The sequence below is a fragment of the Schistosoma haematobium genome, chromosome 3 (genome assembly GCF_000699445.3).
Source record: "Schistosoma haematobium chromosome 3, whole genome shotgun sequence".
Taxonomy (NCBI): domain Eukaryota; kingdom Metazoa; phylum Platyhelminthes; class Trematoda; order Strigeidida; family Schistosomatidae; genus Schistosoma; species Schistosoma haematobium.
Window position 1 is genome coordinate 30,352,915 of NC_067198.1, and position 25,932 is coordinate 30,378,846.

Here is a 25,932-nt window from a genome sequence, read left to right on the forward strand (position 1 = left end):
CGTGTGTATGCGATAGGAGGGCTAGGTCATCTGCGAAGTCCAAATCGTCTAATTGATTTTGAGCTGTCCATTGTATTCCGCGTTTTCCTTCAGATGTCGAGGTCCTCATAATCCAGTCGACCACCAGAAGAAAAAGGAAGAGAGAGAGTAAACAGCCTTGTCTGACCCCGGTCCTTACTTGGGATGCATCTGTCAGCTGTCCTCCATGCACGACTTTGCATTGTAGTCCGTCGTATGAGTTCCGGATAATATTGACAATCTTCTCAGGAACTCCGTAGTGTCGAAGAAGTTTCCATAATGTCCTCCTATCTACACTGTCGAATGCCTTTTCATAATCAATGAAGTTGATGTATAGTGATGAGTTCCACTCAACTGATTGTTCGACGATGATCCGTAGTGTTGCAATTTGGTCTGTGCACGATCGATCCTTACGGAATCCAGCTTGTTGGTCTCGAAGTTTGGCGTCTACTGCATCTTTCATCCGATTCAGCAACACTCTGTTAAAGACCCTCCCTGGTATTGACAGCAGTGTAGTGCCTCTGTAGCTTTCACATTTGCTCAGATCTTCTTTCTTTGGAATCTTGACGAAGTGCCCTTCTTTTCAGTCCATCGGCACTTGTTCCTCCTCCCAAATCTTCTTGAATAGAAGGTAAAGCATGTTTGTAGTTACTTCGATGTCTGACTTCAGCTGTTATGTTGTCGGGTCCTGCTGCTTTCCCGTTCTTGATTTGTCTGACGGCCATTCTGATTTCTTACTTCGTTGGTGGGTTGACGTTTATGGGAACATCTGTGTGTGCTGCTTCGATGTCCGGTGGATTCATTGGAGCCGGCCTATTCAGGAGTTCCTTGAAGTATTCTACCCATCTGTTCCGCTGTTGTTGAATTTCAGTGGTTAGCTTGCCTTCTTTGCTTTTGACCGGCCTCTCTGGTTTACTGTATTTCCCTGATAGTTTCTTCGTTGTATCGTAGAGCTGTTTCATATTTCCTTCTCTAGCAGCTTTTTCTGCCGTCGTTGCTAATTCTTCCACGTATTTCTTCCTGTCGGCTCTAATGCTCCTCTTCACTTGCTTGTTTGCTTCTATGTATTCAGCTTGTGCTTGGACTTTCTCTGCTCGTGTTCGGCTGTTGTTAATTGCTGTCTTCTTGTTCTTCCTTTCTTTGATCTTGTCCAGTGTTTCTATAGAGATCCATTCCTTATGATGGTATTTCTTTAGACCCAGAATCTCTTGACACGTTGAAGTTAATGCTTCCTTGATGCCTTTCCAGTTGTCCTCCATAGTAGTTTCTTCTTCTTTCAGTAGATCTTGTAAGGCTTGGAACCTGTTGTTGAGAGCTATCTTGAATTCGTTGAGTTTGTCAGTATCTCGAAGGAAGGCTGTATTGAACCTTTGTAGTGCTGTTTGTCCACTTGTCCAGTTCTTTTTTAGCTTCAGTTTTGGATTGGCTACAACTAGGTGGTGGTCTGAAGCTACGTCAGCACCTCTCCTGGTTCTCACATCTTCCATCGTCCTTCGGAATTTATTGTTGATGCAAATATGATCTATTTGGTTCTCTGTAGTGTGGTCCGGTGAGATCCATGTAGCCTTGTGTATACGCTTGTGTGGAAATATTGTGCCCCCTATGACCAATTTGTTGAATGCACACTGGAACTACTGACCTGATTATTGCGAACTTGTAAATGCTTCACATAGGTTACCAAAAACATACGCAAATTAATACTGTCATATACCTAGATTCTATCCCATTTTGCCACAAGCATAGTAAGTGCAAGTTACAGACTTCTTCCAGGTAGTTGTTTACTTGACAATTTACTGAGTACTGGATAAAGGCATTGGTTCGTTATTACTGCTACGTAAATATACAACATGCTGTGGTTTAGAAGATAAACTACGCTTCAGGAATTTATCATGTATTCATTAAAGTTCAAATGCTGAACATTATTATGGTAGTGGATGGATACACCATCTGCAAATCACTAGCAAAATGGGACTTGAAGAGCAAGCTTGGAACTACAGACAGCTTGTGTGAGAAAGATGCGGAGATATAAAAAGTCCAGTTTATACAACAATCGGACTCAAGTGGTAAAAAATCACAACTATTGTTCCGTAATGGTTTACCGAAGTTGAATAAGAAAACCGCACCCAAAATATTCTAAAATTGCTTGAAGGACCCAAAATTTTAACAGCCCTACCAACATCTTCATTGAATAGCAGTATGACTGAGGTGATCACAGGGAAGCAAAATATCTGAACGAAGAGAAAGTCATCTAGGACTTGGAAGCCACAAAATGACACCACTGGAAGCATGTTCGTACAAAATATACGAAGGAAATGGTAAGTAGGTCGTGGTAATTGTGTAACTAATGAAGGTACAAATTAAAGTGAATCATGTCTTGGTCAACAGTGTCTACACGAATCTCTTTCATTCATTTATCCATGGTAGACCGTATTACATAGTCGGTCAATCGTTAAATCCAAATGTCAACAGACGATTAGTGCTGTAAAAGTTCGATTTTTGTCCAGTAGTCGTTTAAAGACTCGCTGAAGCAGATGAAGACATATTGTTAAAACCTGTTCACTTGCTAAATCTGCTATACTGAGGGTATCTACCAATGTTTTTTTTTCATAGATGTATTTGGCTAATCTCCAGTAGTGAGTTTGCAGAAACCTCTGTTCCATCATAAAACAATGAAACTCGAAAAGGTTACATAAATACCTAGGTTCCTACCTGATGATCTACTCCCACTAGATATGGAAGTCCGTTAAGTGAACGCTCCTTTTATTCTGTCCACAATCATTCGAATAGATTTTACTCAAGTATAAGGCAATAGCTTTCCTCCAAATAGATTTTTCCAACTAAGCACATAAGTCCAAATTATGGCCATAAATAAGGTACTGATGTCTGAGATACGTTGTGTGGATAATATTAAATCGTTCAGAGCTAGCAAGGGAGTTATAAAACCCTCGATTGTCTCTGAGGGATAGCAAAATGTCACTGAGCCACAGTCTAGTCACCCAACAGGCATGGCTTGTGTTGAACGATCTAGCAAATCTCGTCAACCAGCTCGGATCAGTTTGCACGCCACTGACTCGCCGATACGCTGGTGGTCGCACTCTATTCCTCCTATCCTTATTAATACACTTCTGTAGTAACGTCTATATACAATCATCAAAGTAGCCACGGTACCTATATACAACGAAACAGTAGTGCACCCTAGGTATTGTGAGGTATGACCTTGATGTCAGCTAACCCGCACTATTCCCGTACAACTTGAGTAGCCCTCATCTTCTGCATTGGTGATTGATAAGGATGTTAAACTCGAAGCTTTCCAGGCCTTACGAAGTCAAGTCCAAAAAGAGAAAAAAACGAATACAAACTTGACAGGACAAAATCGGGCAAAATGGCCACTCAAGAAACTTCCAATGGATCGACCCAAACACAAACAAGGACGAAGACAATGGTGGTCACGAGAAAATCCTACTTGATTCCATGTAGAAGTATAGGAGTATGAAAATCGCAAGGTAGCCATAAAGGATAGGTGTTTTATGTCGAGTCGTGCCATAATCCTCAAACGGATATAGCCAATTGAGGGCTAACAATTATTGAGTGCACGATTTAGACAGTCTATACATGTATTACAACCTTTTAAATTTCAAATCTTATTGCTTCAACTTAATCCTTTCACCTTATATATATTCTTTGAAATTACCAGTCAGTACCTGTCTTCGGTGAGGATTTCGTCTCTTCACTTATTATTTCAAAACTTATGACGAAAGGTAGGGAATAGAGTATAACGTTGTTCCTGAAAACACAGGCAACTGTGACTACAACACATATGACTGTAAAGTCATAAGTTCCAACTGATGGGGCTATAACATTACAGAATCAAATCCCATGCTTATCATAAATGCCTGATTATGGCATAACTTATCGTGACCATCAAGTGTCACTGAAACTGTTGTCTTGATGGAATTACTTAACAGAAAACGGAGCAGACTTACACAAAATTGCAGAGCAGTTCACGCACTATGGACTGCCTTTGTGATGCTGCTGCGAGTTTGACTTTAAATAAACAAACCATGTGCCAGGTCTAAATACCCAGAAATGTAGAAAACGAAGAATACCTACGGATCACAACTATTGAGGAGTGCCTAGACAATCGGATATTTAGTACGAAATGTGTCTAAGCAGCATGATTGAGGGGGCATAATATTTCTTAGATAAATCTATTAAAAGATGTCGGGTTCTTAAACTAAGAAAACTGGTTTTTTCATGAACCCCAAACATTCTAATCACTTTACTGCATAACAACTTATGCTTATATTGGTCACTACTAAGATTAAAATGCATTTCTGGAAAGCACCTACAGTTTAGTAACTACAAGTGGTCTTTGACACTCTTGAAATATAGTTTTATACTGCTATAACTTACAGGTTTTACGTGGCGTTGATGCACCACATTGGTTTGGTGTACTATTCGGAGATGTTTTGAAATATACACAGTGCCGATTAATAACACGATATTAGCCATTGCATTGATGTATTGCCACGAAGCACATTAGTGAGTGTCTGACGAAATTATCTCTGTGATCTCTAAAATATGAATACTCAATAATTAATAGCTTTTCTTTTGATAGGTTCTCCTTAATTCAAAACAGCTCTTAAGGAAGAATGTACTTACATTACAATAACTTTTCGAATAGAAAAGAAAAATATCACAAAACGGAGCATCTTCGGAAAACAATCACATAAAAAATATTAGATAATGCGTAGTCAGTTGAATAAAATGAATAGTCTAACACTAACTAAAAAATATTTTACATCAAGATGTTTATGTTTAAGAGAGAGAAGTGAACATACATTTTTATATTCACCATACATAAGGAATCAGCATAGCACGTTTAGATGCCCACTCAGGGAAATTATTTTTATACCAATTATGATTTAGCCATATACAGCATAATTGATTGCATATTGTGAAAAATAATATATGCGAAAATGGTATCCATTTAGGTGTAATAAATAACTGACATGATAAGTAGATTGATATTTCAAGTATGTAGTGCGGGCACGATACCCAATAAAACATGCTCCCTTCGGGTGGATAATACTTTTTCTCCGATAAGTTGTCTAAAAACAACAATAAATGTTTTTAATTAAGCGAAACGTTGGTAAGCTATTTAAAAATATGAAAAAAATTGAATTCTATAGTTTAAGTGAATTCTAATTTTATTTCAATGAGTTAGAAACATGCAGAATATCCAAAGCCAAAAAGTATAATTCACAAATAATTTATCATACTTTTTTTTCCCAATAAGACCGTTGCAAAGTCAGGTAATTTGATTTTCATTGGCTGGCTTATATTCTAATGGTAGTTCTAATGCTCACCGATTAGTTTGCTAGATGAACACATAAATACTAAGCATATAAATGTAATAAGTTTTGTGAACTGAACAATTCTAATATTCTACCATCTATATCACAAAAAGCTTGTAATCGTGTTACATAAAACCATGTCATTTACACCGATGTGTTTTTAATTACCCAGTTAGTGAAATATAATTCATAATCACATGACTATTAGAGTTAAGCTAAAAGTCTATAAAAGATTTATTATAAATCTTAAGATATTTTTTGGATGGAATAAATTAAAACCTCCAAGAACTAGATAAATAGAAAATGATAAAGATTGAATTGACAGAAAAATTCCATATACATTACGTTTCGATCATTTGTGTGAATTAGCATTTTTCTAATTGAATTATTGAAGTGTTTACCAATAATCATCAGTAACCATAGTGACCAAGTTTACAGTTGATGGCGTCTATTGATAAAACTATTTTGAAAATATACTGAATTAAAGCAAATGTTACTTTAACAAGAGTTCAGAACAAGTAACACCAGCTGGTTAATTACTTTATCACCAATTTTTTACTGGTTTTCATCTTAAATCATAAAGTATGCGAGATAAAATAACTAATCAATGATTCAAAAACGTTTTTGAAGTAAGATAACTAATTATCAAATACAGTTGTGTATTAGTAAGGATTTGTAATTTCTCTTTGCTGATATTTAGCATCGCAGATGACCACTCTCTGTTCTGAACTGTGCCTGGAGCCCCTCTGGAGCTACTGCCGGTTCCAAGCCCTGATAAAGAAGGCGGGTTGGGCACGGGGTTAGCGACCCCATTCCGTAGAAAACTAACTCGTTAAAAAACGCTAAAACTCTCTATTTTGGATTTTACTGCTACTCAAATACTGAATATACTATATTAGACACTAGTTTGTCACATATATATGAATCTAATAAGCGATGAATTCAGTTTTAAATTGTTACCGAATTACAAGAACAATCAATAAAGCCATGGATAACGGTAAACCTTAGTACTTAATGCAGAAAACTCCTAAACTTTAAAATCAGAGTATTTTACTAAGTATAAATAGCTTCAAGAAAAATTAATAAACGAAAAATACTGTACTTTCAACATAAAGCATAAAAACTTTGGTCATATATTATGCCATATGATGAAAATGTTTTTATTTAGATATCATCTATGGAAATAGTGAGAAATTAAACTGTCACTGTACATCTAAGAAGTCAACTAACATTTATAAACAAGTTGATAATCCGAAAATTCCTTAATCTTTTAACTTGACCTGCTTAACTTCAGGGCTAGTCTATGTGAATTAATCTGTTCAAAAGCTACTTAGATTAATTCAAGAATGTGAAAATCTATTCATTATCAACTTCTGAAGTGTGAAGAATAACAGCTTTAAACACTCTTTAATTTAATTACGATGCGTTGAAGAAATGTTGTTGCTATTAATTTAAAATGATATTCACTGCATTTTGTAACACAGTTAATTGACTAATAGTCAATGAATGTAAAGTAAGAGATCGAAGGATTTCGATTACGTGGGAGGTATGTATGAGGGAGCTACGGAGTTCATGGCAATCATTCAATCGCAACTGAAAAGACCGAGCTGACGGAACGGTAAAGACGAGTTGAACACAGTGAAAATGCAAACTGTGCATTCCGATTCACCACTTCAAAATGAAGAGAACTTCATCACGTTCATGCATAACAATAAATAAATGCATTCTTTAAAGCATATGTATGATATTATTTGATAATTTGAGTGAATATTCATCAGACTAACGAAAGCAAATAATGAAAGAAAAAACAACTATGTCTCAGCCTTATCGAGGTTTAATTAATTCAAAGGGAATTAATCTTAAATGACAGAATTTGTTTCCATTAGAGAAAACCAGGTGTTTGTAAAGTTATTGCATAGAAATGTATTTGCCTTCTTAAAAATAGGATAACAATCTACCGTATTAACACAATTACAAGCTGATAAGTTTCTTTAAGTGAAAAAACGAAGCAATAACAGAGAGGTTCGGTGACAAAAATACTAAGTTTAATAGTTAACAAGAAATACATTCTTAAGAATTTGGACATTCTGAACACTAGAAATATAATACTGCAGTGTAAATACCAAACATACAGTGGGCTTATTTTTCAAGAGAGTCTAATTTAATATTATTTAATGTTCGCAGTGTTACTAAATATTGAACTCATGAGTCTCAAAATCTGAACATTAGGCTACCCACTTCAGTTTGTGCAACAAGTTGATTTTTATCTCCCATCTCAGAAATATACTGCAAAATAGAGTGAACTAATAATCTGTCGTTGGCTGTTATATTGTATTAGATGATAAATTTGGGATGTTATTACTTTAGGGTCCGTAACTAACCAAGGAAATCGTGGTTTAAGCGCCCACCACGTCAATATGGTCTGTAGACTAACCCTGTTGCATGTGACTTGCCAATTGAAGTACATTATTATCCTATTAGTGTGATTCATAATTTTTATTCATTTCGATAAGACAAGCAATACTGGTCGGTATACTTGTGCGTTCCACTTAATGAATATAATTCCTTTAATTATTGTACTAATCGGATTGTTTTTTTACGTGTAGAGACAGATAAAGTTTAAAGCCAAGTTGTCCTTGTTCTGACCATAACTTCCACATAGACTCTGGGATCGCCAGTATCGCGTTCACAGTTCTAGTAGTATATCTTTAGGACAAATTAAATCCTACACTTACTGTTCGATAAGTAATAAAGTGCATTTTCAGCTATCAAATGAATGAACATACAATAAATAAAATATTAGTTTTAAACGGCAGTAAGTGAACTGAAATAATTATTTTACAAAAAAACCTTGGGCCACCTTGAAGTTACTCCGATTATTATTTCAAGATTTATTTATTTTGTGTTGAAATATCGTTCCTTATTACAATAATGTAACAAATCCATTTAAATGATCAATAAATCTCGATTAGACTACTTATTAATTTATTCATCACAATTAATGGTGAATGCATTTCATTATAAAATTCACACAAAACTCTCTACAAGATTCGATTTCGGTAAAGAATCGAATATATTCCAAATAACAACTACTGTGTTTGAGTTATTTGCTAATATTTTTAGTGACATCAAATATGGAACAAGGAAATAACACGATCTATCAGAAATTAGTTACTAAGAAGTGAAGTTATAGGAACAAATCTGTGGTAGAATTAAGTTAATTTAGACTCTGAATACAGCGGTACTCACTGACTGTCACTCGCACAGATAAAATAACAGTTTTGACAGCGTTATATATTTGAAACTAAGAGGAAACAAGACTAGCTTTGAAGCTTAAGTACACTTCTCGTGAATGAGTGATAGATAGAAAAAATTTTAGTCTGTAACTGACTGCTGAGAAATGAAAGTTTTTGACGCAAGATACTCGGTGTAACAATGTAAAATAATTTAGATTATCGACTGAAAACCTCTTCGAAAAGATAGAGACAGGCTGCAGTAGCTAATTAAACTAAAAGCTTCGAAATGATGGGAAGATGTGGTCAAATTTGTAGTTGCTTTTCTCAGACTTATCTACACATAAGATAATGTTAAAACGCTAAACAAGCCTATTGTTTGTGTGGTTGGAGGTAATTGACTGGAAATCCTTATAAACCCAAGTATTTTACTGATTAACACCCGTCAGCGACGTGCACTAGCAATAGACAATCAATGTCGAATGCTCACGAAATTCAATCATCCGGACAGAAATCTAAACATAGTGAGATCACGGGTACATAAATAGTATATTAAATGAAAAATGCATTACGTGAAAATTACCTGAGTTTTTATTTTTCCCTGAACGTAAGGCAGCTAACTGTCGGAAAACCAAATCCTGCAAATACTGGAGTATTAACATATGAACACTAAATAAGCCAATAGTCAAATATGATCGTTCAGCTGAAAGATAAGTTATTGTTAAATTATCAAATTAATGAAGGTACATAAATAAAATGTTATAGTGAATCTACAGGTAAAGATTATACTAGAGCTGAGCGACATTCACTGTATGGATGCTCTACGTAAAATCTGGTGAACTATAAAGAAATATGTGGGGGGGGAACAGAATTCATAACCAAAAACGAGACGGTTAAAATTTGAATATGTAAACCATTAATTTGAAACTCTACAAACATGCAAAAACACCTACTCAAGTTTGGGAGACGCTCCAAGAAGATATACTGAACGTGACACATCGAACAAATTTGACAGACATGAGGTATGATAAGTGGAAGATGCTGATGAGCACACACTATCGATTAGGATTTGAATTAACTCTGAGAAAATGGAGATATTCTACTGGTTGAAAATCTGGCCTTATTTTCTAAGGGAAAAAGACATAGTTAAGAGTGAGGTGAACATATATTTCCAACCCAGTTACCGAATGGAAGCTTTCTAACTAATTTTGGTCCTTCTACTAAAGTACTTAATTTAGGTATCCATATGGCAACAGACTTAGACGATGGAAGATAATGATAAAATGCAAATTCCAATTTTTGCTCTAATCTAAATGAAAATGTCACATAGCGACAGGACGATATATATACTCTAATTTTATAATTTGAACACACATTAATTTATACAGCGTGATAAATCGTCAAGATTAGACATTAAGTGCCTATGATACTGACATCTTGACCCACTTAAAGATTAGCAACCCTCTATGAAGTTTGAACTTCACCCTACCAAAAAAGAGGTGGTGCGACCGGAGCTTTTTAATATGTTTTAAGAACCAGTTCTGGGCAACATGTTTACAGTTAGTTGAATCTTTGTCGAAAACAAGTTTTGTACTCTAAAAAATTCTTGTTTCAAGAGGTCTTTATGTTGATACGACTATTGCGAAAATTCATGCTCCCTAGGAATAAAAGCTTGCTGAAAGACATACAAGTAGACTTAATACATTGATTATTTCTATTGCAGGTTAACTCCACTACTTTTACAATGAATTACATTAAACATACTCATCCTGACATCTGCTATATGTTGTTTTATGTGGTAACTGAACGTTGAAGTATCATGTAGTATAAACTAATTAATTGGTATCTGTTATGTCCCGATAAGAATGAAGAATGGTGACTTTTGGGATCCATTTATGGGCCAATAATATGCGTATATTTTTATCGTATAATTGTTAAGTAACTAAACTTTTCATATTCATGTCCCTCTTATTATGAGCTTTATTTTGATCTTTGAGCTATTATTATACGATCTACCAACCTTGAATTATGCCCTGCTTATTAATTACTACCTCGCTCATTCACAGCCACATTTGGCTAATTCTTGTACAAATGTTGTTTCATATTTTATGGTATGATGTGGTCTGTCTGGCCAGTATATAAACCCAGTATGTTTGAAATAAGTGATTCATATAGCATAGGCCGAGATTGGTGTTCTGGACTTGACTGACTGGGCTAGGCGGAAAGCGGGGCCAATAAGAACTCTAGACTGCTCGTACGGGTTTTATGCGTCGCTGGTCCGATCGATAAATTCACTGCTCTCTAATTGGCGGTATCGTTACGTTATACAATAAACAGGGCACATAGTTCATAAGTTATAACAGTATCCAACTATCATAGCACAGTTACAAAACTCAAATAATAAAATCTCGCGAACTGAACTTTTGATGAGGCACGAATAACAATATTAAGCAATAAAAACAGTGGTGAATAAGATCGATTTCACTGTTTATAAGAATCTACTATTTAACTACACAATAATTACAGACAAAAAAAATAATCGGGATATCTTCGGAATCAATATAACATTTATTAACTTTATTAAATAGGTTGGTGTAGCTCATTAACCAGATTGTGATAAACGTACTCGGCTTTCAGTAGCACTTTCTGTCTCAAGATTAGTGATATATATTGACAGTTCATATAGAAATAGATGAAACGTGGTTCGAATCTCTGACCGAATAATTAAAAGTTAATTAGGCTAGCCACTAAATAGTCTTTATATTTAAAGCCTACTAACTACTATCTGGTAACTGCCAAAACCAACTAGATTCTTATAAAATTCGTATATTATTACATGGTACATTACTGTACAACAAAAAAGTACAAGCAGAAAGAAAATGAAATACTGCGTACGAATAACTGGAATCTACTGAACAGCAATAAAGGATAATAAAATAGTTAACTAGAGATAAAAATTGATAATACATAGTTAATCATACAAAGTTTACAAAATAATGAGTTTTAATTACCTGCATTACTTTGAGAAAGCAAAATTGAACTAGGAGCGACAATATAGAATCCAATACCCATCAAAAAGTGCATGAAACTCATTTGAGAATTACTGAATACGGAAACGTATTCGCACTCATACAGTCGACGTGAAACATGTACCAAATATATGATTAAAACAGAAATTATGGTTTTGTTGAGTACTGAAACTAGAAAAAAGATTTTCGAAGTTATATAAATTCAGAAAGATTTAAAATAGAAAGCTACCTGAATGAATAATTATGTCCATACTAGTGATCGGATCTGAGAAGAGTTTTTCGAAGTTCAAATAAGGAACTATAACTGGTAGAGTTAAACAAGTCAAGGGTGAGACAGTAATTTGTAGATGGGATTGGTACTATAACTCAAAATGATTGCAGCTGCAACCATGAGCTTGATCCAGGTTTATTGCTTCAAGGATACGATTTTGAGTGGAGTTGAGAGCGCACACAAATGAAGAGTTATGAAACAGAACGAAACAGATTTCCAATGGATCCTGGTTTTAAATTGTTTCTCAATTGAAATCAATTTACGACAAAAATGATTTCTAAATTAACTACATTGCTTAACAAATCTGATATATTTGTGACATTGGCGATAACTCGTAACTACAACAGCTCTATCCCCTCCAAGCTCCAGCTAAACGAAAGGAAGATTTATAACGTAGGGAACAAAGAAGATTGATTTACATTCGAGTTTATTCAGTTATTTATCAAACATATTTTGTGGTAATTAGTTACAGAATTTGCCAAACTAAACAAGGACCAAGAATCAGACTGAATTTATTAATACAATGAGAGTAAACTGAACGAAAATCATACTCAAGTAATTATTATTTTAAATAAGGCCAGAACAAACATTGATGCATAAATATCTGTTCTGGCTTTATTTAAGTTCATAAAGGGAACTAATTGCATAAATTAATATTTTCATCCTCCCGGATTCAATAATTAAAGCACACATATTTAATATTTTAACCAAACTAATTTTTATCTTTAGGTCATTCAAACGTAATGAGACATGAGTAAATTAAAATTGAACAGGATACATTAAAGGAATTACACTTTTAATAATTAGAACTAAAACAGTTTAATATTTATTCATTAATTAAACCTCTTGCTACATAATAATAGAAAAAATTATTGTATAATGACAAAAAGTAAATAGCAAAGTTTACAGCAAATAGATAAATTTCGCAATAATACTGTGCTTTACTATCCATTTATGGTACCTAAAATCAGAGTAGTCAGTTCAGCAACATGAAAAACTTCATTTGGTTGCATGCTTACAAAATAATTATAATCAGAATGAGGTTTGTGAAGACTGTAGTGATTTTAAATGTTGAATTCATAAAATATGTAAGCTAGAACACCATTGAAAACCTGGAAGCATTGGACTGCCGTTTCGTCCTAGTATGGGACTCCGCAGTGCGCATCCACGATCCCGCACTTACTACTCGAACCCAGGACCTTCAGTCTCGCGCGTGAACGCTTAACCACGGAGCCGGCATTCAGCGGTGTTAATGACAGGTATCTACCTCAGACAATGGATAAATGGTTGTGCAACCATTCATGGGTCGACTAAAGTTAGGCATTTACACCGTTGAATGCCGGCTCAGTACGTTAGTGGTTAAGCGTTCACGCGCAAAAACGTAGGTCCTGGGTTCGAGTAGTAAGTGCAGGGTTGTGTATGAGCGCTTCCGAGGAGCCCCATAGTAGGACGAAACGGCAGTACAGTGCTTCCAGGTTTTAAATGGTAGTCTAGCCTACATCGACTCATGAATTCAACTACAAAATAATTGTGGTATACAATACAAGGATTGGGTAACAAGTATGCCGCAACAGTGACAAAATATAAGGGTATGAGAAACAAAGTTAAATCCACTTACATAGCATAAATAATTCAACCAGTAGGATACATAATGTAGAGAATATACCAATCATGTAAAAATATTTAAACCATCTGTAAAGAAAGATTTGATACAATTACTTATAAATACGCATATAGTTAATTTATTGACCGGAGAAATTTGAGAAAAAGAAATGATTACGTGTAAAAATATGAAACAATTTTAGTTTGTTAATGAATACCTGATGATTAACTAAATTGACAAACGAAGTGAGAAAGATACTAACAGCTGTACGAATGCAAACAATCCCGAAAACAATGCCAGTTTTTGATAAAACATCTTTAAGTAGAATACTTGGTAAAAAAAAAAATGGAAATCCATAATTTACATAAATGTGGCTTTGAAATGGATGTCATGAAATCTTGACAAACTATTTAACTTAATATCAGCAAGTAAAGATAACAGATAGTAATAATGGTATATCATGAACTGATTAATGTTACGAAATATTAACTAATGAATTTAGAATTAGTGCACGTGAACGAAACGCGACTATACCAAAATACGAAGTTTTTAGTCTGAACATCCCACAGGTCACAAGTTACCACGAAAATGAATTACTTAACAGATTCGTGTGATTTTATCCTACAACGAAACCTATCTTTGAGGTAGCCATCTTCATGAATACTAAATGATAAAGAAAAACTGTTGGGATGCTATAACTCTCTAAAACGGCGAATTAAGAAAAAATGAATAACACCATTTGAAGGTCCAACTCAGGATTACTTATTTAAACAACACTAGACCTCAGTCAGTCATTCGTATGCGACATACAACCTGGTATATATGTGCATTTGTCCACGCTGCCACACTATCTCAGTACAGCGAGACGCTAGAGTAGTAGGAGTAGCACCAGAAAAGGAAAAAGATATAATTCAAGAAGTCTTCAGGATGAAAAAAGATTGTAAGATAATATACAAAACTTGGGATCTAAGCGAAGACAAAGAGTGAATATATTCCTACCATTTCGGACTATTACGAGTCGTGTAGAAACCAACCACGTAATTTGAACTTAGCTGCACGACTCCGTTTATTAGTGAATGACTCGACGAGCTGATGGAACGTTTGATTCGGGAGCATATAGCTTCTTTCCAACCTATTCCTACATCAGCAAAAATTGGATGCCCAGATAGTCGGTGGATGAGCATACATAATACATTTCCATATTACCCAGTTAATAAAGATTCATTATCTCACGAATCGATTTAACAACCTTAACTGATACCCTTCATTTAGCCTCAGCATTGCTAACTGGGTGGTTCACACATTGAGACACGTTGGTCTACTCGTGCTAACCGCGAATTTAACAATAAGCACAGATTCTTACGTTAAAAAATTCTGCAATCAAGAAGTCTGGTGTTAGTGAGGCAATGTATGAAGCTTATGTAATGCCAATAAAATATATTCAGTGATATCTTGAAGAATGGACGGAGTTCTACGGAAAGCAGTTCGGCCGGTGATGACTGATCACATAACGACGCGGAAGTTCGCCAGGAACTTAAACTCCTGAAGCCCCAGAAAACTTAAACTTATTTCTTTCTGCGGAGGATAGAGAACCTTTGGCTAAGGAACTGACTACGTTGTTAGGAAAGCTCAGGGGAATAGAGTGCTCTAACATCTTGGAATAAGAAGACAGTCGTCGGACTCAATTAATGGGAGGTAAGACTACTTCCGATAGTGTTTGAAATATTAGCCTCGGTCATACTTCAAAACATCCAAAACCAGACTGATTTTCGTTCTCGTCGTGAGTGTATCGACCATATATTTACTCCCCCCCACACACACAAAATTTCGTAGTACCGCCTTACTTACTGCAGGCGAACCATCGCTGTTTCTTGATATCATGGCTACCTTCGATTCTTTGGACAGAACTATACTCCAGAGGAACAAGAAGGCAGTAATCAATACCAGCCGAACAAGAGCAGAAAAAGCCAAAGCACAAGCTGAATACACAGAAGTAAACAAACAAGTGAAGAGGAGCATTAGAGCCGACAAAGGTAAATATGTGGAAGATTTAGCAACGACGGCGGAAAAGGCTGCAAGAGAAGGAAACATGAGACAACTGTATGACACGACAAAGAAACTCTCTGGAAATTGCCGCAAATCAGAACGACCAGTGAAAAGCAAGGAAGGCGAGGTGATCACCAACATTGAAGAGCAACAAAACAGGTGGGTAGAACACTTCGAAGAACTCTTGAATCGACCAGCTCCACTGAACCCACACAACATCGAAGCAGCACCCACGGACCTCCCAATCAATGTTGGCCCACCAACAATTGAAGAAATCAGCATGGCCATCAGACAAATCAAGAGTGGCAAAGCAGCAGGACCGGACAACATCCCTGCAGAGGCACTAAAAGCAGACGTAGCGGCAACTGCAAGGATACTCTACATTCTCTTCAATAAGATTTGGAATGAGGAACAAGTACCAAAAGACTGGAAAGAAGGACTTCTGATCAAAATACCGAAGAAAGGCGATCTCAGCAAGTGTGATAACTACAGGGGCATCACTCTTCTCTCAATACCGGGGAAAGTCTTCAACAGGGTATTGTTAAACAGGATGAAGGACTGCGTAGACGCCCAACTTCGTGACTAACAGGCAGGATTCCGTAAGGATAGATCGTGTACAGACCGAATCGCAACTCTACGGATGCTTGTGGAACAATCAATTGAATGGAATTCATCACTCTACATCAACTTCATTGACTACGAAAAGGCATTTGATAGCGTGGACAGAACAACACTATGGAAACTTCTTCGACACTACGGCGTGCCTCAGAAGATAGTCAATATCATACAGAACTCATATGATGGATTACACTGCAAAATTGTGCATGGAGGACAGTTGACAAAGTCGTTCGAAGTGAAGACCGGTGTTAGGCAAGGTTGCTTACTCTCACCCTTTCTCTTTCTCCTGGTGATCGACTGGATCATGAAGACGTCAACGTCTGAAGGGAAGCGCGGGATACAATAGACATCTAAGATGCAGTTGGATGATCTAGACTTCGCAGACGATCTGGCCCTTCTATCCCAAACGCAACAACAGATGCAGGAGAAGACGAACAGTGTGGCAGCAGCCTCAGCTGCAATAGGTCTCAATATACACAAAGGGAAAAGCAGGATTTTCCGATACAACACAGAATCCACCAATCCAATTAAAATTGACGGAGAAGATTTGGAAGATGTAAAAACCTTTACATATTTGGGTAGCATCATTGATGAACAGGGTGGATCTGATGCAGATGTGAAGGCGCGGATCGGCAAAGCAAGAGCAGCATATTTACAACTGAGGAACATCTGGAACTCAAAGCAACTGTCAACCAACACGAAGGTCAGGATTTTCAATACAAATGTCAAGACAGTTCTACTGTATGGGGCGGAAACCTGGAGAACTACAAAAGCCATCATCCAGAAGATTCAGGTGTTTATTAACAGTTGTCTACGCAAAATACTTCGGATCCGTTGGCCGGACACTATTAGCAACAACGTACTGTGGGAGAGAACAAACCAGATCCCAGCGGAGGAAGAAATCAGGAAGAAGCGCTGGAAGTGGATAGGACACACATTGAGGAAAGCACCCAACTGAGTCACAAGACAAGCCCTCACATGGAATCCTCAAGGCCAAAGGAAAAGAGGAAGACCAAAGAACACATTACGCCGAGAAATGGAAACAGACATGAGAAAAATGAAGAAGAATTGGATGGAACTAGAAAAGAAGGCCCAGGACAGAGTGGGTTGGAGAATGCTGGTCGGCGGCCTATGCTCCATTGGGAGTAACAGGCGTAAGTAAGTAAGTATACTCCGGGATAGTCTGTTGAAGGGTGTGTCTGAGTTTGCTATAATCTTGAGGGTTCTCTATAAAAACACCTCAGGCAGACTGAGGGAATACAACAACCTCTTTCCATTTTAAATAAACAATATATTTCTAATATCCCAATGAGTGGAAAATTTGGATTTTGACATTTCGTCACTTAGTGTAAGCCACTTATTCAGAGAATAAATAACCAAATAAAAAGTTAATCCGTTTAAATAGTACAACGGAACAACAAGAATGTTACGTAATCAATCAAAAAACAAGTCTGAATAAATCAATATCATGTCATTTCGGTTAAGGTGATTCATAAGCTACATGTATGTAAATTTGTGTATATGTAAGCGGGCACTGATGAGATGATGTCACTTTTTGATAAGACCACGTTGTTGCTCTTCTTCACTTGATTCGTAATCCAATTACGATTGGAAGTACCACTAAGTAGTTGTCTCATTATATATCCTTATATGCAATCTATCTTTTATATATTACCACCATTGTGTTAAGTGCTATAAATTTGTTCATCTTGTGTTAATGTATGGAAACTTGAACCGATGTATATATGTGCTTGGTTCTACGTTGTACCTGACTGATTTTCTGATGTGTACAATACATTACCAAGTCAATTCAATAAATACCAGTTTAACATCCTGGTCAGCCGAGATTCTTATGATAATAAGATACATTTGTAATATTAAAATGAGTAGGAAAATAAATTTCTTATGTCTAATACCATGAATGATACGCCAAGTTCTCAATTTATTTGAGACTATCAAGTCAAATCTTAGCAATCAGTTTTTCTTTAAAAAAAGTCCGTAGTAAGGGTATTCTTTTTGTCTGTACGTATAGGTTTGTACACTAATCTTATGTTAAAAATAAAAACAGAGGTAAAGAATTTATCTTACCCTTGACATTTTTTGTGTGGATGAAGGTGGGAATTCAAGAAATACTAACATATTCATTTGCAAAAGAGTCACAGCTACACGTTTGTGTAAAACACTTGACAATGATTAATGGGGAACAATAAAAACTAATTCTGAAGTGTAGCAAACTGAAACAGGACACATTACTACAGAATTACCTTTTAGGAACTCTTGAATACTTTAAATATTCACAATACTGAGGGTTCGACTTTCCAAACAGGAGAAAATGTTGTATGAACAGCGGAGAATATGAGCCATAGAAGTGATAGAAAATTGCGAAGAATATACAAGCTATCCCAAGACCACTAAATATTCTCGGAAGTCGTGATAGAATGTTTACAAATATTGTGTCCTAAAGAACCAAGACATGTAGTATTCTTATAATAACTGATGAACTACATAAATGTTGGATATAATTATTTTGCAGTACCCTATTATTTATTTGTTAAATAACAAAGTAAAGGTCAACATAGCATGCCCTGAAACGTATATTATACTAGGGTTAACTGGCGCAAATACGATGACCAAATGCAAGAGACCAAGAACCTGCGACTTACGCTAATTTGTTACATACATGTTACCTATTCGTTTGTATTGGACACTACACAGAGACCACCTCGAACTACTCCACAGTAGAAAGCTAAATAACATATTAGTGTTGCAAACGTTGGTTTTATAGCTTAAACCAGACGATAGGTAGGAACCGAGAAGAAAGTTGCGAGTAGATGTTAAAGTGAGGAAACCGTTTATTCATGCAAACACTACTTACCATACATGGGATAGTACCAAGTTCGCTTAATGAGCAATATGTACTTCAATCGTAATCTGCATCAGGAGCAGATGCTTCTAATAATCTGATTTGCATATATGTATCATTCATCTTATAGCCACAAATAAAATTTATAGACATTTATGCATTAGCATACATGTCTATTAATTTCAGTCATTTAAATGAATTCAAGGATACAGACACCTATCATTCCGCTTTTGACAAAATACAAAAGCAAGGAGCTACAATAACTTCAAAAGTGTGATTTTGACATTCGGTGTAGTAATTAATTAAAATCAGGGAGGATTGATCTAATTAGATCGAACCTGGATCCAGGTTGATTAGTCGACTTATAAGTGCAACAAGATTCACTTATTTGTAAAAACAGAACTCTACTTAATGTATTTACACCCAATCAACCTGATCTACCATCGTAAACAGCATTTAGAAATGAGTTACATCGTATAGTGTCACTGGATGGTCCATTTAAACGAACTTTGTCCTTAATGACCTTGGAAATAACAACGCGCATACATTTTCAGCATGTACACATTCCCAATGGCAAAACTCTCAAATTTCAAGTATTGTATAATGGTATTAGAAAAGGAGATGTTCTTCAGGCAGTTTAATTTAGTGGCAAAAAAAGAGTTACTGACGATGGAATGGTATAGTCCGTGTGACATTTCTCCTACAACAGAAAGGTGAAACAAGATGTTAACAATAAAAGTCTTCAATCCTCAGTAATAAGGATAGTAGGTTTGAAGACCTGTGTTAATCCTCGCAGCTCGTTTTCCAGTGGAGGTTCGGCTTCTTCTGGAGAATATTCACTAATAGTGCTGATAACACTTGTTCAGGTAAGGCGTTCCACTTAATGACTACTTGATGGGAAAAACGGAACCACGCCTACAAGGCTGAGCCATGCCATCCAGTTGAATTAATGTTCCTGCATTCACTATTATTGACATTCTCTTGGTGTTACATGTTGAATATCTATTTTCCCAGTTATCTCATGATCAGCTTTGAGGGTTGTGTGGTTAGAATCCAGTGCCAATACAAGTCTACTGAATACGTATCAACCGGATGAGAGCTTTTCTTGTCTATTTTTCCCAGATGCCCTGGTATGGCCGAGAGCGGAGTGGGTTCGCCCTCCCTCTCGAAATACTCTCACACGGCCACGCGTATAAAGCCTCTGCCAGGGAAGTCCTACTCACTGCCTTCTCGTGGCAGGGGTGTTGTTTACGAAAATGAGGGGACGAAAAGCGAATATCCGGAGCTTTAACCAGATCCCAAACCAATGGTGCACATGGGCTCCAGTATCCTGAGGGAACAAGTGGCGTATGAACCAATTTTCGGTCACCCACTACCATGGGACTGCATCTCCTTACGATGCTCCACTGCCTTGTGGGTCAGACCATTGGGTCAAAGGCTCAGGGTGTAGCCCCCTAAGAAAACCACCTGCTTCGGTTTGGGCACCCGAGCAATATCACACACAATTAACGAACTGGACTGTCTACGATCATGGAAACTAATTCTCTTGCTTCGACGAACATTCAAATGATTCAAATATTATTATTGCTATTATTATTGCTACTATTGTTATTATTATTTACTACATCATTGTTCACCCTCTTTTATTCCTACTCTATCTATACTTATCTTTTTCGACTTATACAGCAGCTCGTCTATGGTGGAAATTCGACTGTATCTAAACGTTCTCGAGTCACTGTCCGGTTGAAAATTGTATGTTACCACCGAATACGAATACTGGAGCAGTTTTTCTGAAACCACGTGCACCATTCAAACTGGCTGCCTTCAACGTTCTCACATTTATGCAGGTCGAACAACAGATAGGGCTGGCTATGTCTTTAGGAAGTCTTATTATTGATGTTTGTTGTCTATCCGAGACCCGTATTCAAGACTCTGGTGAAGTACTACAAATTCGATCTCCATCTGTCGCTTCGAAAAGCTTGTTTTACGTGCGTTTATCCGGGGACCCTGTGGCATCTTCGTCTGGTCTTGCTGGCGTTGGTGTCGCACTAAGCGCTAGAGCAGAAGCAGCACTAATCGATAGGATCCCCATTAACAGTCGGTTATTTGCTCTTAGATTAGAAAGTTCGATCAAAGTGAGAAGAAATCGGCGTGAGAAACGATGTCTTTCCGTCATCTCCACCTATGCCCCGACAGATTGCAGCCCGGATGCAATCAAGGATGAATTCTACCACCAGTCAACTGTTCGACAGATATTGCAGTACTAGCCGGAGACTTGAATGCTCAGGTCGGACGTCTAGACACAAAGAGAGTCGTTTACGTGGCCGATGGAGACTTGTTGGTCGCAGGACAGATAACGAGGACCGTCTAATGAAACTGTGCACAGACCACAACCTATTTTTGACTAGCACTAACTTCCGGTACAGCCATCGCCGATGTGCCACCTGGCGTCCTCCCTCTGCATCTCAAGACTGGACTCAGGTTGATCCCATCGCGATCAGTTACCGCTGGCATGGTTGTGTACAGGACTGCCTCTCTTTTGGAGTACCTATCTAGACTCCGATCATGCCTTGGTCTGCGCCTATCTTACCTTACTTTTCAGTGGCCAACGAAGTGACCGTCACCAAAGGGTTGATGTTAGCAAGTTGGTTGCAACTTCTGTTGCTAGTAAGTATCAAACAGAGCTAGCTTCTAGGCTAGCTACCATTCCACCGAAATGTATAGATGAGCATTGGTTGCAATTGCATGACACCATCAAAATGGCGAGTAAATTCAGTTGGGGTTCGCAAAACGTCCCGCTTACAAGCACTGAGTTTCTTCAGGCTCCGTACAACTCATCGAAGCCCGTCGGTCTACTCCGGGTAACCGTGAGTTTGACCACAAACGACGACTGTTACGTAATGAAATCGAGCAAGGCTTGCGTAAGGACCGAGAAGCCTGGTGGTCGGAGCGTGCTAATGAACTGGAGGCAGAAGCTGCATCTGGTAAGTACCGGAAGCTCTTCCAACACACCCGAGCCACTGGCAGCAAGAAGTCTGGTGTAAGCGAAACAATCTACGAGGATGATGGGATGCCAATCACTAACATCCATCGACGTCTTGGACGATGGGCAGTCCAACTGGCCTGTTGCTCCGGCAACATCGGTCAGACTGTCCTGCCCTCTATGGCCGGTGACGACTGATCCACCAAATGAGGCGGAAGTTCGCAAGGAACTCCAACTCTTGAAGCGCTACAAATCACCTGGCCCAGATGACTTACCTCCGCCTCTTTTTAAAGATGGTGGTGACTCTGACTAAGGAATTGACGACGTTGTTTACAAAGGTTTGGGAACTAGAGAGTGTACCAACGTCATGGAATGAGTCGATAGTTGTCCCTATCTTTAAAAAGGGTTCACGTCGTTCCTGTAAAAACTATCGGGGGATAAGTCTACTTCCGATTGCGTCCAAGCTATTGGCTTCCGTCATACTTCGTAGATTGTTCAAAACCCGAGAAAGATTGACTCGCGAGGAGCAGGCTGGGTTTCGTTCTGGTCGAGGATGTATTGATCATATCTCCACCCAACGCCAAATGTCAGAACACCGCCATACTTATCAAAGGCCAACAATCGTAGTGTTTCTTGACATAAGGGCTGCCTTCGATTCGTTGGACAGAACTGTTCTCTGGGACTGTCTATTGAAGAAGGGTGTGCCTGAGAAGTTTACTAACATCCTAAAGGCCCTATATACAAACACCTCAGGGAGAGTGAGGGCATACAACCACCTCTCTCCATTGTCCCATTCGAGCAGTGGGGTTAGGCAGGGTTGCCCAATCTCACCAATCCTCTTCAACTTTGCCATCGATGACATTCTGGAAACAGCTCTGATGGATGTAGGTAATGGCGGTGTGGATCTGCACCTTCAAAGTGCAAAGTACTTCTACAAGACTGGCAGGATTCTAATCCTGTACTCACCCTGGATGGTGAGCAGATAGAAGTAGTTGAGAAGTTCGTGTATCTGGGTAGCTGCATAAGTGCTGGTGGTGGCGTGAGTGATGAGATCAATGCACGTATAGTGAAAGCCAGAACGGCTTATGCCAATCTGGGCCACCTTTGACGCCTTCGTGATGTCAGTCTGACTGTAAAAGTTCGGATCTACAACGCGTCTGTGAGAGCAGTTTTTCTTTATGCTTGTGAAACCTGGCCTCTCCGAGTTGAGGATATTAGACGACTCTCTGTGTTTGATCATCGTTGTCTCCGAAGGATTGATGACATCCGGTGGCAACACCATGTCAATAATGCAGAGGTTCGGCATCGTGTATTCGGGCACAGAGACGATAATCCAATTGGTGTCACCATCTTGAAACACCGACTTCGGTGGCTTGGACATGTTCTACGAACGTCGTCCCAGAGAATTCCACGTCGTGCATTATTTGCCGACTGTGGGACTGGTTGGAGAAAGGGGAGAGGTGGGCAGTGTATGACATGGTGTCGTGGTATGAAAGAAAGCTGCATAGGACTAGATTGTGTTGGTCCTTCACGACTCCCTGGCTGGGGTCCGAGAGATGGTGCTACACAGTGGCTAGAGACGTCATCAGATATGGCTCATAATAGAAGCCAGTGGCGATCCTGCTGTAACCTTGTGGAGATAGGCCTGACAGCCTTATTTTGTAAATGGTTTTCAATGTTATTTGTATTTATTTTGTCAATTTCTCACCGCATGTATATTTATCATTAAATGATTGTACCTGTTGTTTTAGTAAATGACCTTGAAGATTTTTTCCGTTGTTATACTAACATAGCGTGACACACTTTTGGTTGTTCGCAAATACACTATTACACACACACGCTCCTTGTTCTATTCTCACGCGTTATCGAGCTAATCGCATTCTAAATCGAGTATTATCCACATTTTAGATGCTGTGCCATTTCTATTACACTCTGCGCCAAAGAAACTTACTGGAGTCATATTTACCTCATTGGAATTATTACTCATTTATAATTGTGGATTTATTGTACCAGATTAAAGCCGAACACGCATCATTTTGGGTGAACTTAAGTAGAGTCCCATTTTTGTTGTATTTGTAACATTTAACTGATATATAATAATATTACTATTGCTTTTTATTAACTTTGTTGATACTTTTTGCGTTTATATATCGTCTGGTCCACCACAACCTTCTTTTACTTTCTTCATAAAAGTGGTTGTTTCCTCTTTAACTGAAAGATTTCTTCTGATTGTACCTTTCCGTTCCCCTATTATGACTATGATTATTACTACACTCCCTTACACCAATCTCTTCATTATCGTTTTTTTTAAAAAAATTATTTTTTACGTTCCTCATTTTTTTTCTTTTCAAATTCTCATTGTTTTGTGTGGCGCATATATATTTGGCTCACTCCTGTACCAATATATATGTGTTCAAATAAATAAATAAATAGTCAGGTATTTGGCACGTTCCGTAACAGCACTTATTTCACTGACGCATTCTTCGTTGTGAATACTCATTTTGTGGTGTGTGCTACATATATTGTCATAAGTAGTATATGATGTTAGTCGTGAACAGAAGGCCTGGCAGCAAAGAGACAAGAGGATCAAACAGTAAAGAATGGAAACAGGATGCGATTTGTGTGAAAATGCAAGAACAATGAAGTCTGAGTCATTTCGAGACAATTGGTGGACATTACTTTATGATTGTTAGATTTTATTAACAAGTCCTGTAATTTTGTGTTAAATACAATCGATTGTCAGTTGTATGCCGAAACCATTATCTAGAATTTTAAGCACATATTTCTCAACACTATCCCCCCCACACGAAATAATGTTGGATCTTTATATCCCCAATTTACAGATAATGTGACTTCATTCAAAACATATTTATCACTTTGACTAGAGTAAACATTAGAAGTGTTTTTGTGATAAGGATAAACAGCATTTGATATGAAATCATCCGAATTGTAATCAAAATCGAGCTCATTTAATACTCGTGCTTCGCATTGAACAAGTTTCCCACAAGAAACAAATGAATTGTGGGGACAAGTAATAATTGGTATGACATCAAGGCTTGACTTTTCTGAAATAGTTTCCTCGAATTTATTAAGAATGTCACTGCAGAGTAAAGGATCATCAGAAAAATCAGCATCTATCAAAACTACATCAGGTTTTCGATCATAATTGTTTACTCAAAATATTTTCTTCAGATTTGTGAAAAATTTCATCAGAAATATGTGAATCATTAGGAAAAGACATATTTAGTACAATAACATCAGAAATCTGATAAATCGATTGGTCAGAAACTGTTGTCTCGCAAGAATTCTGAGTTTCATTTAACTCTGAACTGCTATGTGACTCTACACTGTCTTATGCAATCGTTGATAAAGATAAATCATCATTATAAATACTCGACTTAGTAGAATCAGAATTACAAGACCTAATATTAGTTGCAATAAGATGAACATTAGTATTACAGGCTGACTGAATATGTCCAATATCACCACATTTAGAGCACTTACAGTTACGAAATTTACGTGAATTAAAAGAGTGCAACTTGCCACAGGACAAACATTGACCGAACTTGTGCCCATCCTCGTGAACTGCATCCAAACTCCTCAATGAATTTTCTGCATAACTGTTATGAACGGGGAATTAAGAAGCCCAGACAATTACGAAAGCTATTTTCTTGGGACGTTATTGCATTTCATTCAAAACCTGTAAAACACTTATATTTATTTTTGTCCCTATCTTATTCTACATAACACGAGCTTTCGTTCTATGTATCATTCACTAGCATACCCTTTTTTGTTCCAAAAATATTGTAATTTAAACATTATATTTTGCACTATAATTTCTACCCTAATTCCCTGTTCGGGCATAACTGTATTTTTCCAAATTATCCTACGTCGTGGTCAAGATATGCACT

The 25,932-nt window shown here is 37.4% G+C and overlaps 1 protein-coding gene across 4 annotated transcripts; it reads right to left on the minus strand.

Moving 5' to 3' along the window:
- Positions 1–1,216: 1,216 nt before the first annotated feature.
- MS3_00005491 (uncharacterized protein) lies at positions 1,217–19,570 on the minus strand. 4 transcript variants are annotated; one of them, XM_051213566.1, is made up of 6 exons: positions 19,480–19,570; positions 18,264–18,633; positions 13,527–13,600; positions 11,620–11,808; positions 9,192–9,311; positions 4,620–5,129 (listed from the first exon to the last, which is right to left on the minus strand). In XM_051213566.1, exons 3-6 carry the CDS (start codon positions 13,579–13,581, stop codon positions 4,870–4,872), a joined length of 624 nt encoding a protein of 207 aa, XP_051069556.1. In that variant the 5' UTR covers positions 13,582–13,600; positions 18,264–18,633; positions 19,480–19,570; the 3' UTR covers positions 4,620–4,869. The 4 variants fall into 4 exon arrangements, with proteins under 4 accessions (XP_051069554.1, XP_051069555.1, XP_051069556.1 ...); XM_051213564.1 differs by having other exon boundaries at positions 4,661–5,129; positions 18,440–18,633; XM_051213563.1 differs by lacking the exons at positions 18,264–18,633; positions 19,480–19,570 and adding an exon at positions 11,867–12,277 and having other exon boundaries at positions 1,217–5,129; positions 13,527–17,024.
- Positions 19,571–25,932: the final 6,362 nt, after the last annotated feature.

Coding starts and splice junctions, on each gene's coding strand:
- MS3_00005491 (XM_051213564.1), bottom strand. Junction 13,601..18,439: donor TATTCAAGAGTTCCTAAAAG/GTAATTCTGTAG, acceptor CTTTCTTTACAG/ATGGTTTAAATATTTTTACA. Junction 9,312..11,619: donor GCTTTCTCAAAGTAATGCAG/GTAATTAAAACT, acceptor CTTATCTTTCAG/CTGAACGATCATATTTGACT.